The 14794-nt window shown below is 37.9% G+C and overlaps 1 protein-coding gene across 3 annotated transcripts in view; it reads right to left on the bottom strand.

Annotated features, from left to right (window-relative positions):
• LOC150107066 (epidermal growth factor receptor kinase substrate 8-like) overlaps nt 1-14794 on the bottom strand; it is a 379016-nt gene that overhangs the window by 120921 nt on the left and 243301 nt on the right. For all 3 annotated transcript variants that reach the window (XM_090393423.1, XM_090393421.1, XM_090393422.1), the window contains exon 13: nt 8035-8140. In XM_090393423.1, coding sequence (XP_090249549.1) covers nt 8035-8140 — 106 coding nt within the window. The remainder of the gene's footprint in view (nt 1-8034; nt 8141-14794) is intronic.

The raw sequence follows: 14794 nt of genomic DNA, 5'->3' as shown, positions 1-14794 counted from the left end.
AGCAAGGAAAACTGATTTATGATATTGAAATACAGGGTGAAAGATGGAAGGAATACATCGAAGAACTTTACGCAAAAAATGAAACACCAACAAAAATTGAATTGGAAGAGCAAAATGAAATCTCAACAGAAGAAAGAGATCCTAAAATACTAAAGAGAGAAGTCATCAAATTCCTGACATGTACCCTCAAGGGGTGTACAGGATATGATAGTACTACATGAAAAATTTACATAATTACTAACTTCCTATCTACAATTTTCCTCCAAATCAGTCTATTACTTGTCAAGACTCCAATATTATCATTATCACATCTTATATTTCTATCGTCTAAGGCACACTGTACCGTATCAATCCATCTATATCTTGGTCTTCCTCTGGGTCGTTTTCGCGCCAACCTGGCAGAGAACACTTGTTTTGCTAATCTTTCCTCGCCCATTCTGTTTAAGTGACCATACCACCTGAGATTAGCTCTGCTAACGCATTCGTCGATGCTGACAATGTCAAGTTCTTTCCTAATATCCTCATTTTTAATATTATTGCCATTGATGCCATCTGTTCACGCCTCTAATCTTTCTCAGGACTCTCATATCTGCAGTCTCTAGTCTTTGGTCAAGTGTTTTACTTTTGACCCAGCTCTCAGATCCATAAGTTAAAACTGGTTTGAACACTGTCTTGTATACAGCTAATTTAGTATTCCAACTAATTTCTCTCTTATTCCATATGAATTTATTCAATTGACTTACTACTATACCAGCTTTGTTGATTCTATTGTCTATTTCCATATTTAATGTACCATCTTCACTAAAATGCATTGTCCGTCGCGCGGGTTACCAAGGGACGCATTCGGGTTTTAGTCAGAGGGAGCCGTTTGAAAAATATGTTACAGTCTCCCTTAGACACCACTCCTCAGCACTCTGCTAGAGGAAACTTCATCAATGGGCCCACTACCCATTTGGGGAGGTGTTTAGGGGGCAGCGCAAAGAAATGGTTCTGCAAAAGGACGGAAATGGCACGACAATGGCACCAGACTATGGCTGTAGCAACTGGAACATCTTCTCTCTGACAGGGAAGGAGTTGGAACTGGTTGAGGAAGCCAAGCGCTACCGGCTAGACTTAGTCGGGCTTTCTTCAACCAAGAGGAGAGGCTCTGGAACTGTCAACCTGGATAAGGGGTGGAAGCTCTACTACTCTGGTGTGAGCCCGACAATGACTGCTCAGGCGGGTGTGGGGATGGGGATGGGGATATTCACAAGCCCCCAGCTGTCAGACTGTGTTGCTGAGTGAATTCCATTGGCGGGACGAGTATGTGTATTAAGGCTTCAGATGAAAAACCATGATTTGGCTGTGGTGCAAGCCTATGCACCTAATCTGGAGTCAGAATACTCTGCCTTCCTAGAGGAAGTGGATGCTGCTTTTGACAGGGTGGCAGACATGGAATCAGTCCTGCTAATGGGTGACTTCAATGCACATGTTGGAACAGATGACCAGACATGGAGGGGTGTGGTTGGGAGGAACGGTGCCCCTGACCTTAACGCGAATGGGTTGAAATTATTGGACTTCTGCTATACTAATAGCTTGTCCATAATGAATACCTTTTTCCAGTACCGAGAAGTCCATAAGTATACCTGGTACAGGGATACACTAGAACAAAGGTCTCTGATTGACTTCTTTATAGTCTCAGCAGACCTATTTTCCTCAGTGTTGGATGTTCGTGTGAGAAGAGGGGCAGAATTGTCAACTGACCACCATCTTGTTGTGTGCACTCTTTGGCTTCAGAAACCAGATGCTACCATCAACACTGGTAGGCCTAAGCAGCTATACCGCATGAAATGGGAGACATTGGAAAATGAGGCTGTGAGGAAGAATTTTGCAGATGACATTTCCTCCAGGTTCAAAGAGATTCCCAAACATACTGCAGATGTTGAGGAGGAATGGAAGCTGTTCAGAACAGCTGTCACTGCCTCTGCACTCTCGTGGTGTGGCAGAAAGCGGCTCAGCATGGCAAAGGGCAGTGAGAAAAGGACACCTTGGTGGAACCAAGAAGTCCAAAAAACTATCCGGGCAATAAAGGAGTCCTACCTAACATGGCTTAGAGTCAGGTCACCTGAGATGCGTTTGCAGTATGCTGAGGCACGAAAAGCTGCTGCTAAGGCAGTAAAGACAGCAAAGCAGAAGGCTTGGGAATCCTTTGGAGAAAGATTAGATTCATCCTATGCAAATGCAAACAAAGTATTCTGGCAGACCATCCGCCGCCTTCGAGGGAGGAAATTGTGCACAGCAAGGGTAATTAAGGCCTCTGATGGTGCACTTTTAACAACCGAGAAGGATATCCTCCACAGATGGAGGGAATACTTTGAGAGCCTTCTTAACCCGGGTGGCCCAGCAGTTGTGGACATCCAAGAGGTGCAGATCGGGGCAATGACTATTCTCACAGCAGAAGAGGTCCATTTAGCAATAAAATCGCTAAAATCGGGCAAGGCTGCTGGCGATGATGAAATTCAGTCCGAAATGCTAAAAGCATTAAATCGAGACGGTGTTCACTGGCTGACTCAAGGGTGTCAGGCTGCTTGGATATCTGGGAGAGCACCAAAGCACTGGCAGACAGGCATAATAATACCAGTCTTTAAGAAGGGAGACCAGAAGGATTGCAGTAACTATCGTGGCATCTCTCTGCTCAGCCTGCCTGGGAAAGTGTATGCTAAGTGCTTGGAAAGACGGTGCAGGAGCATAGTTGAGTCAAAGTTCCAGGAAGAACAATGTGGCTTTCGTCCTGGTAGAAGCACAACTGACCAAATCTTCACTTTAAGGCAAGTCTTAGAGAAATCTTGGGAATATGCCAAGAATGTCTACACATGTCTTGTGGACTTGGAGAAGGCATATGACCGGGTTCCTCGGGATAAGCTTTGGCAAGTAGTAGAGGGGTATGGAGTGGATGATCAACTATTAGCTGCCATCAAGTCCCTGTATGAATGCCCAGAGTTTTGTGTCAGGGTAAACAGCACAAAGTCTGAACCTTTCACAGTCTCCGTTGGCCTCTGCTAAGGGTGTGCTCTGTCACCCCTCCTTTTCATAATATTTATGGACTGGATTGATAGGCACAGCCGAGGCAGTGAGTGTGTCAGAATTGGAAAATGTAGCATTGGACGTCTGTTTTTTGCAGATGACCTAGTTCTGCTTAGCTCTTCCACAGATGACCTCCAGCAGACCCTGGATAGGTTTGTAGCTGTTTGTGCAGACGCTGGAATGAAGATCAGTGAGGACAAAACTGAAACATTTGTGGTCTCAAGACAACTATCCCAGTGCACTATAAATGTAATTGGAGTCCCAATGAGACAGGTGGAGAAGTTTAAATACCTTGGGTCCATATTCACGAATGATGGAAAATGGGACGTAAAGCTAGATACTCTAATTGGCTTAGCAAGCTCAATATTGCGGGAGCTTGGCCATTCAGTAGTATTGAAACGGGAGTTAAGCCAGAAGGCAAAGCTGGCTGTCTTCAATACAGTCTATGTTCTCATCCTCACCTATGGTCATGAGAGTTGGGTAATGACCGAAAGAATGCAGACACGAATCCAAGCGGCTGAAATGAGGTTCCTTCGAGGGGTTGCGGGACTGACAAAACTTGACAGCATCAGAAGCTCTGCAATTCGGAAAACCCTCAATACTCAACCGCTGCTTCTCCGTGTTGAGAGATCACAGTTACGCTGGTACGGGCACCTGGTCAGAATGCCACAAGAGAGGCTCCCTCAGCAGGCCCTCTTTGCCAAGCCAGAGGGTGGGAGGCCACATGGAAGGCCAAGTACTCGCTGGATAGATTATATCCAAAACCTTGGGTAGACACGTTTGGGAATCCCACCAAAACACCTGAACTTGGTGGCAGAGGATCGTGACCATTGGAAGTTCCTCTTGCAGCTTTTGCCTCCACAACCCAAATAGGAAGAGTGGGCCTTGAAGATGTATGTATGTATGTATCATCACTAAAAATCGTGCATAAGTAGCTGAAATGTTTTACTTGTTCCACAGGTTCTCCTTTCACAACACAGTTGACATTTTCAAAAATTCTACCTATTTTCATTGTCTTTGTCTTTTTAATGCTGACCTTCATACCAAATCTATTACAACAGTTATTCAATTTAGTCAGGGAATCTTGCAAACTTGTAGCGGATTTATTTAGAAGTATAACATCTTCCACATAAAGCAAAGAGCTGACATTAACATCTCCAATTCTGATATCATATTTAATACCACTTTCCTTCATAATGTGATCCATATAGATAATGAATAACAGAGCGGATAATGTACATCCTTGTCTCACACCAGATTTAACATTAAACCATCTCCTGTACTTTCTTCAATTCTAACTGCTGACTTACAACTTAAATAAAGACTAAGTATTGCTTGATATAATGCCACATTTGACACCATATAACTGCAGAGTATTGAACAGCTTCCCTCTTGGCACCTTGTTATATGCTTTTTCCAGATCGACAAAACTTAAATACAGATCATTGTTATATTCCCATGCTTTCTCGACTATTTGTCGTAAAGTGAAGATCTGATTCTGACAGCCTCTATTTCGCCTGAATCCAGCTTGTTCTTCACCAAGCTTTTCTTCCACAATTCTTCTCAACCGTTTCTCAAGTATACTTGCATAGATCTTGTCAGGAACACTCAGTAGGGAAATACCTCTGTAATTCTCACATTCAGTTTTATTTCCCTTTTTATATATGGGCACTATTAGAGCTCTACTCCAATCATCGGGAATTCGTCCCTCTGTCCAGGCTTTCTGAACTATGCAGTGCAGCCACTGCAAGACTTTTATACCACCATACTTCACCATTTCTGGTTGAATATCATCTACACCTGCTGTCTTTCCACATTTCAAGCCTTTGATGGCTTTTTCTAATTCAAGTATGGATATGTATTCCTGACTGTATGCCTGTTGAGTGTTTTTTACCACTGTGCTACCACTGCTTGTTTCATTTAGCAATTTTTCAAAGTAATTACTCCATACTTCAAGTGTATCTTTTTCTCCTGTTTTCATGTCACCTTTATCATCTCTAACTCCTTTAACAGCACTCTTTCCTCCATTTTTAAGCTTCTTCAACAACTTCCAGAATATCTTACCACCTTCTTGATATTTATTTTCTATGTTCTTGCCAAAGCCCTCCCATAACTTTTGTTTAGCTAGTTTTACATGGTGTTTAGCTTTCTTACATTTGTCTCTGGTATTCTCTGAGAGCAAAAGCTGCCTTATTTGCCAGGAACTTTTGATATGCTTTCTTCTTTTCCTTCATTGCCTCTTTAATTTATTATCTCCACCATGGTGTTTAACTTTTCTATCCTTGCAGACAAACTCACCACAAGCCTCTCAGGCTGAATCAATCAGGGTTTTCTTCAAGGTTTGCCACTGAATCTCCAAGTTTGTGTACTTTAATTGTGAACCGATATGTCTACTCACGGTTTACCTCTTTTAAAGTTTGGTTCCTGTTCTCAAACTCTTTCATTTTTTCTTCAATATTCTTTGTATATGTTAGTCTACAGTTCACATCTGAGAGCTGCTCAACTTTTATTCGCTTTAAAACTTTTTTACATGTTATTCTTTTCAATATGAAATTCAATTTTATCCTGCTCAAGACTAAATAGTGATCGCTTCCAATTTCAAATCCTCTGTACACTCTGGTGTCCTGCACCAGGGAGAAAACATCACTATCAACAATAACATAGTCAATGAGACTTTTCTTATTCCTTGCCACTTCTCAACATGTGAATTTTTGCATATTTTTATGTTGGAACATGGTGTTAATAATAACCAGTCCATGTCCTGAGCAGAAATCCAACAGGTATTTGCCATTATTATTAGCTTTGCTCTTTTCTCCAAATTTTCCCAAAATATTTTTCTATGTCTGACAATCATTTCCTACTCTGCTATTCAGATCCCCAACAAGGACAAACTTTTCCTTTTTTATTGTCAGTTGCTTTTTCTAAAGCATCAAAAAATTCCTCCACTTCTACCTTAGTAGAACCTTCTGTGGGACCATAGGCACAAATAAGTCTCATTGTCCAGTTCCCCATTCTCATATTTGCCCACATCACTCTACTTGAGACTGACTGCCATTCAAGAAGATTAGCCTCGTATTTTGTTTTGAATACTATGGCTACTCCTACTTTTCCTTGATTGTCATTGCCTGAATATAACATTTTGTATTTATTGTTCAGAAAGATCTCACCAGTTTTTGCCTTTTTTGTTTCAGTCACCCCTATTATGTTGATCTGGTACTTATCTAATTCTTCAGCTAGCTCCATTTCTTTGCCATTCAGGCTTCTTATGTTGATAGTACCGATCTTTAACTCTGGTGATGTTGAGTTGGGGTGTGTTTTCAGATTTGTTCCAGTAGCTGACTTTTTGCTGTTCGCCCTGGTTTTCTGACGAAAACAACGAGGGCCTTGTTTAACTGGGCGATGCCCCAGCCGGCATGAAATTTTGTCATGTTGTACCATCATTTTTTATTTTGGTTTAGCCAATAAGAATATAATTTGGTCGGCTAAATCCCAAATTGCCATTAAGCTAGGTAAAATAACAAAGAAAACCACTCAGAATTGACTACTATATATTTTATAGTAACAGTAGAAATGAATAGTGGAAATAAAGGTAGGAAAAGGAAATTAGAGGAGAAAGAATCATGTTTCTGTGCCATAATGTAAACTTGACCCACTAGCAAAATGCAAAGAATAGCTATCTCTCTGATCAGTATATGTGATGGTGATCTTTATATTAAATTTGGCAGCTGGTCATGATAGTATTTCACATAGTTCCATTCTTTCATCAGCTTTCTTCATTCTAGATAATGACTTTCTCCAACAGACTGAAAATTTAATTCAGTTTTACTGATGACAGTAAACTGCACTTCTCCTTTTCACTTGATAAACTTTACACTACACAAATCAACAAAATTTAAAGAATAACTCCTACAAACCTAAATTCTAATCCCCTAACTATATTTGATTGGTGTCCTGATAACCTGCGATTTCAATGCTAGCAAAACTCGCTCATCTTATTTCTCACAATGAACAACTCTTTTTCTTCCAGTGACACTTCACTTACCTAAATCTCTTAACAAGATAAGATTCTCTTCTTAGGATAATTCTAACCTCCAATCTTTTCTTGGCATAAACATATTAGGAGCAATGACTCCTCAGAACAAGAAATTAGGTTCTTCCTTTCACTCAAGATATTACTTCATGTTTGCACAATAATAAGCTAATACAAATCACAAATTCATTCAACCATTGAATACAGCTCTCAATTGGGACAATGACCTTCAGAGTTCCAAAAGGTTCCTGACTCTGCATAGAAGCACATAAATAGGTTGATTAATAACTCCATCTCTCGCAATTCACTCCACTCTATTTTGCACAGATGTTCAGTTTTGGCTACTTGGATTTACTACAGAATCTTCATAATCATTGTTCAAACAACTAGCAATTGCCCCATTTCCTGTCAGTCTGCTAAAACATGTGACAGCTATTCCGCATTACACAATTCATCTCCAAATTCACAAAATATCTTCTATCCATTCCTTCTATTGTTAACTCTTTGTAAGTGTTGCTTCTCTCTTATATTTCTTAAAGAGTATACACCAAACCTTATACATGATCCAGAGGTTTATAAGTCCAGCATTAGCATGCTGCTGTTCTTTTTCCTTAACTTATTGAACATTCATGGTATCAATTTATAACAGATTAAACAACCACTTATGGAAAATAATGTACAATAGTTTAATAACCTGTTATGATTTTTGTAAATGGTATAGAATTATAATGTACAAAAATCATATCATAGTGGAATTTGAACCTACAAACTGCTGTTTGGAAAGCAGAGATTATCCACTTAGCAAACACCCAAGAATATATCACTTTTCACATTTCTGACAAAAACGTGAACTTTGATTTGTTAGGCTCCTTGTTTTCTATATCATCAGAAAATATGAACTGAAAAATAATTTTGTCTGAAAAATGTGATAAGATTTTTACCTTATGAGACCTGATGTCATCTAACCTGTCCTCAGGAAAGGGATATTCGGCAGCCATACCATTAAAGAATACAGGGTGATAAGTTCCTACATCTTTCCACTGGTCACTATATTGGAAAAATAATGTTAAATGTTAATATAAAAAAATCAGGAAAAAAAAATTCAATAACTTGTAATGGAAAATGGTTTTATAATTAAAGATTATTATTCTTTAGTTATATTCCTATGCATATATCATTTTTATGTAACTATTATGCCTTTATATTTCTATGCTCAGATTTGCTCACCTGATTTGGTGATAAGGAAACAATGGAGAGGGTGCATATGCAAATAACTAAGACCACCTTAGCATTCTTGAATACAGAGTATGGTCTTCAGAATATGACAGATAGGAGGAGGAGAAGAGATGATATGACTGAGACATATAAGTTGGTGAGAGGAGCCTATCAAACAGATACAGGAAAATTATTGCAAATGTTGATGGATGATACAAGAATGAGAGGTCAGTCCTGGAAAAGTACAAAAGTCAAGTGATAGGGAAGTGAAAAGGAGATTTTTTGCATGGTGGATAATGAATGAGTGGAATGCATTGCTGGAATGAGCGGTAACTGCTCCAATGGAAAATTAATACATTCTGTATTAATTTTTCATTGTTTTTATATAAAAAAAACCATGACAAAAATTGTGATTACACAGACTTTTACAATATGAAATAACGGGGACTTAATTTCTAGGCATTTGCCATGCTTTATATAAGGTCTCAAGATAGATGTCTTTTTAATTTAATGAAAGATTAAACAGGTAGATTAAACTGATAAACTGTGATTATGATTGCATGTTACATGAGCATTTGGGATCATGGCAATGCTATTATCTAAAAGAAAGTAAAACAAAGTAAAGTGTTTCTTATACATCTTCTTATAGTTCATAACTGAGCCAATGGATATATCAGTAGATATACCCATTTTTGAGCAGTCCTCAAAAAATCCTTCATTCAGGTCAGTTCTTCATCTATACTTTTAATGATAAATGAAGAGTTTGTTCAATTTCTTATATTATCTATGCAGTTTATTTTGGGACCTCCATTCAAGTTCTTGGAATAAGTCTCTAAAGTGAAGTCATTAGATCTGCTGGTATGACCAAGTCAGTCGTGAGAATGAGTACTTTCTTCAATGTTATGCTTTTATTTCTTAGGCCAGCAAAAGAGTCTATTCCATGCTAACTTATGAATTTGATATGATTGGTGTATTTTTATAAATTGACAATGTATAAATAGATATTTTTTACTTTAAATATAAAGAGCCAATAGGCTTCATTTCGGCGATATATACATTATTCAAATTAAGGGGATATTAAATCCCACATTGTTTTAAAACCAAATAAGAAACTCAAAGATTGGAATCAGAGAGTTTCATGCCAAATATAGTAAACTATAAAAGTATCAGTGGCCACTAGCGTGAGCTAATGCAAGTAGTCCTAGTACGTAGTACAATCTCAGGCAACTCGTTGCAAAGGTGGGGAAAGTTCTGATCGCTAATCTTGGTATTTTCCTATAATCTTTGATATTAATGGTTGCACCTGTTTGACAACTCGTATAGCAGAGTATATAAGTTCTTTTCGCTATACCCTTTCGTATCTCTTTGGTCTAGCTACTCATTGATGAAGCCTCAAAAAAAGGCTGAAACGGGTCTGGGTAGTGACTTCCCACCATAATGTAATAACAGCATACATTTCCTAGAAAATGTGATTTTACATTATGGAAAATACCAAGATTAGCGATCAGAACTTTCCCCACCTTTGCAACGAGTTGCCTGAGATTGTATTATGTACTAGGACTACTTGCATTAGCTCACGCTAGTGGCCGCTGATACTTTTATAGTTTACTATATTCGGCATGAAACTCTCCGATTATAATCTTTGAGTTTCTTATTTGGTTTTAAAACATCATCAAACTCCTGCCGTGTACCAAGGGGTGTACAGGATATGATAATACCACATGAAAAAAATTACATCATTATTAACTTCCTATCTACAATTTTCCTCCAAATCAGTCTGTTACTTGTCAAAACTCCAACATTATCAGATCTTATATTTCTATCGTCTAAGGCACTTTGTACCGTATCAATCCACCTATATCTTGGTCTTCGTCTGGGTCGTTTTGCTGCCAACCTGGCAGAGAACACTTGTTTTGCTAATCTTTCCTCGCCCATTCTGTTTAAGTGACCATACCACCTGAGATTAGCTCTGCTAACACATTCCTGGATGCTAACAATGTCAAGTTCTTTCCTAATATCCTCATTTTTAATATGATATTGCCATTGATGCCATCTGTTCATGCATTCTTTCTCAGGACTCTCATATCTGCGGTCTCTAGTCTTGGATCAAGTGTTTTACTTCTGACCCAGCTCTCAGATTCATAAGTTAAAACTGGTTTGAACACTGTCTTGTATACAGCTAATTTAGTATTCCGACTAATTTCTCTCTTATTCCATATGAATTTATTCAATTGACTTCCCACCATACCAGCTTTGCTGATTCTGTTGTCTATTTCTATATTTAATTTACCATCTTCAGTAAAAATTGTGCCTAAATATTGTAAAAATTGTGTTCAGTAAAAATTGTGCCTGAAAGGTTTTAAAACAATGTGGGATTTAATATCCCCTTAATTTGAATAATAGATATTTTTATTTATTTTTAAGAGCCAGCTACAGCATCTCACATACAGGCAATCTCTATTCATAATCTTTTAAAGAAATTCAAGTTTTACTTCCATAAGCGGAGTAATGAATTAACAAGCATATCAGTATAAGATAACACATTATAATTCTAATTTTTTTTATCTGCTGACAGACACTAATTTTTGGAACAATGTTGCTTCCTCATATTATGTCTTGATTATCTAGTTTTTTTTTCAGCTTTTGCTACAGCATTTTCTTCTGAATCAGAAGCACAGATATTTGTAACTTTTTTTTATTTATTTATTTTTTTAATGCATTCTATACAATGTAATAATAAATTAGAGATTCCAAATATGATAATTTTCTGATTGGTGCCTTCCTTGATGCTCCTCATTATTGGCCTTGGTTACTGTTATTGGATAGGTGGGTACTGGCAAGACTATTTTTTGTAGATTGCTTGCAATTTCTGGAAAAACATTTGTAGCGGGGTACACAGTGCTACAGCCAATTCAATTAGTAGTTGCTGGCTCTTGAATATAATTTTATACAGTAAGGTGATGAATGTTTTCCAAAGCATGGTTCACTAAATCTGATTTGCTGCATCTATTAAAAATTATCTTTTTTTTTGTCCCCCTCCCCTTCCCAAAATAAATAAATAAATAAATGACTATAGCAGAATGCCTTGATTACACATAAAAGAATTAGTAAGATTAGAATGCTCAGGTAGGACAAAAAATGTTAATGATTATAAGGAGAAGATTGTAAGAAGGTACAGAATGGATGTTAGTACCAAAGTATAAGTTTTAAGCAGAGTTTAAGAGATGGCGAGAAATACCACCAGGACTGGATGATGTGCTGGTATAGAAGCTATTCATGATTTTTCTGATGCCTTCTCTCACAAAATAAATAAAAATTAGAGGAAGCATGCAGTGAACAGAATAATGCCAGAAGGCTAGCCTTATGTCTGGGTGATGTTACAAGGATGTGTGTGTGTGTGAGAGAGAGAGAGAGAGAGAAATGGAAATATGAATAGATAGACGTTCCCAAACAAAGTGAGGGGGAAAATAAAGTTTGACTGACATTTGAGCAGGAGGCAAGTTTCTGTACTGGGTCCTTTCAAAGTCTGATTTGAGCATTTTATTTATTTATTTTATTTATTTATTTGTAGCTACTGTGTGCTACCTTTTGGGCAACATGGGATGCTGGAGTTTTGGTTTCAAGCTACTTGTGATATGGTAGACTTTTCATGGACTTCCTGGTAAGCTTCATAGACAAATAATGGTAAAAGTGTAGTTATCAGAACTTGGAGGGCAATAGAGACAGCAAATAAATGAAGGAAATTTTGATCAAGAGCAGACTGTCCTGAGAGAAATTCAATGTTTGACACTCTGATGAGAGATGTCAGGTTTGACAAAAGCACAGACTCTACTCTTGTGTTGGACAGACTCATACAGATTAGAGTTCAGAAAGTAAAGGCCAACAGTAGTTCGTGAGGTTCTGTTATTTTCCATGGGTTGGGTGTAATATGAAGGGGTAGTGTCAGTCGTTTATATTGGAGTTAAAACAAATGGCGGTAAAAGATGTAGATCTATTTTCATTTTTAACTGCTTTTTGATATTTGTTTTTTGGCTGGATAATGCTTGGTAGTTGTTTGAATTAGATTTGGGTTTTTCAGTACTATTTTTTGAATTACATTGCTATCAATTTTTTTTTTTTTTTGATGACTACATAACTGATTTCTGTTGAGGAGAGTACAAGTGTTGTTAGAGAAAGTCCAGCAGGTTGTTTCCCCACACAGAGATAATAGTCAGTCTCCAGATCATTATGAAGTCATGACAGTTGCACCTGCATACAAATATACCCAAGACTCCCTCCAAACATGATCCAGCAAAGTAAGTCACAGCTGAATTATCTGCTACTTGACAGGAAAGCCTCCTGGTGTGACCTCACAAAGTTAGCTTCAAGTACTATCCACTAGCATGCAGTAAAAAACTAGCAATAGTTTCTAGTACTGTACCCTTGAAATGGAAAGCTTTGGGTTACCTACAGTGTCTGGCATACCCATGAAGAAGTCATCCATACATATAATGTGAATGACTGTGGTGTTTCATCAGACAATGAAAGTAATCTACTACCCATGTAAATGTATTAATTTGGGTAGTTTATGGATACATTTTGGAAAATTAGGGAGACAACTACACAACTTTTTTCACCAGAGGTGAGGCCAATAATTGTTGTAACGGTTGGTCAATAACTTTAGCAAACCATGTAGATTGTAGTGCAGTTTGCTCCTCTATATATAGTGTACATGCTCCAGAAGATGACCTGGATATGAAGATCAAAACATCAAGTGTTGATTTTGGTTTATATTAAATTAAAGTACTTAAGGGTCAAAGCTGTATAACTGAGAGACCTCCACATAGCCTTTAAAAGAATGCAGAGAACCGACCAGGGCTTCTGACCTAATGTCCAATCCTCACCTTCTCATGGTGCACCCTGTTGGGTATCTACCCGGATACTGAACGAACTAGGATGGCCTGGCAAATTGGGATTTAGCCGACCAAATTGTATTCTTATTGGCTTAAACCAATATAGAAAATGATGGTACAACATAAAAAATTTCATGCCGGCTGGGGTATCACCCGGTTAAACAAGGGCCCCCTGTTGTTTTCGCCAGGAAACCAGGGCGAACAGCAAAAAGTCAGCTACTGGAACAAATCTGAAAGCACACCCCAACTCAACATCAACAGAGTTAAAGATCGGTGCTATCAACATAAGAAGCCTGAATGGCAAAGAAATGGAGCTAGCTGAAGAATTAGATAAGTACCGGATCGACATAATAGGGGTGACTGAAACAAAAAAGACCAAAATTGGTGAGATTTTTCTGAGCAATAATTACAAAATGTTATATTCAGGCAATGACAATCAAGGAAAAGAAGGAGTAGCCATATTCAAAACAAAATACAAGGCTAATCTTCTTGAATGGCAGTCAGTCTCAAGTAGAGTAATGTGGGCAAATATGAGAATGGGGAACTGGACAATGAGACTTATTTGTGCCTATGGTCCCACAGAAGGTTCTACTAAGGTAGAAGTGGAGGAATTATTTGAGGCTCTAGAAAAAGCAACTGACATTACTTAAATTTAGGGGATATTAAATCCCACATAGTTTTAAAACTGAACAAGAAACTCAAAGATTGGAATCAGAGTTTCTTGCCGAATATAGTAAACTATAAAGTATCGGCGAACGCTTAGCGTGGGCTAATGCAAGTGACCAAGTATGTAATACAATACCGGACAACTCGTTGCAAAGGTGGGGAAAGTTCAGATCGCTATTCTTAGGTATTTTCCATAATGTAAAAACACATTACGTAGGAAATGTATGCTGTTATTACATTATGGAGGGAGGTCACTACCCAGACCGGTTTCAGCCTTTTTTTTGAGGCTTCATCAGTGAGTAGCTAGACCTAATACCAAAGTGTATAGCTTAGATATTTTCCTAAGCTAATTATATATAGCGAAAAGAACTTATATCCTCTGCGAACGAGTTTTCCAAACAGGTGCAACCATTAAGTTACTTAAGTATAAAGAGCTAATAAGCTTCATTTCGGCAATGAAAACATTACTTAAATTTAAGGGATATTAAATCCCACATAGTTTTAAAACCAAATAAGAAACTCAAAGATTGGAATCACAGAGTTTCTTGCTGAATATAGTAAACTATAAAGTATCGGCGAACACTTAGCGTGAGCTAATGTAAGTGACCCGTTAGCTCACGCTAAGTGTTCGCCGATACTTTATAGTTTACTATATTCGGCAAGAAACTCTCTGATTCCAATCTTTGAGTTTCTTATTCGGTTTTAAAACTATGTGGGATTTAATATCCCCTAAATTTAAGAAATGTTTTCATTGCCGAAATGAAGCTTATTAGCTCTTTATACTTAAGCAAGTTAATGGTTGCACCTGTTTGGAAAACTCGTTCACATAATATATAAGTTCTTTTCGCTATACACTTTGGTATTAGGTCTAGCTACTCACTGATGAAGCCTCAAAAACGGCTGAAACCGGTCTCGGTAGTGACCTCCC

This window comes from Typopeltis vanoorti, chromosome 5 (genome assembly GCF_054136105.1).
Source record: "Typopeltis vanoorti isolate ZY-2024b chromosome 5, IOZ_Tvanoo_1.0, whole genome shotgun sequence".
NCBI classification, from domain to species: Eukaryota; Metazoa; Arthropoda; class Arachnida; order Uropygi; family Thelyphonidae; genus Typopeltis; species Typopeltis vanoorti.
The sequence above is the reverse complement of the archived record's forward strand: the minus strand, read 5'-3'. Positions and strand labels throughout refer to the sequence as shown.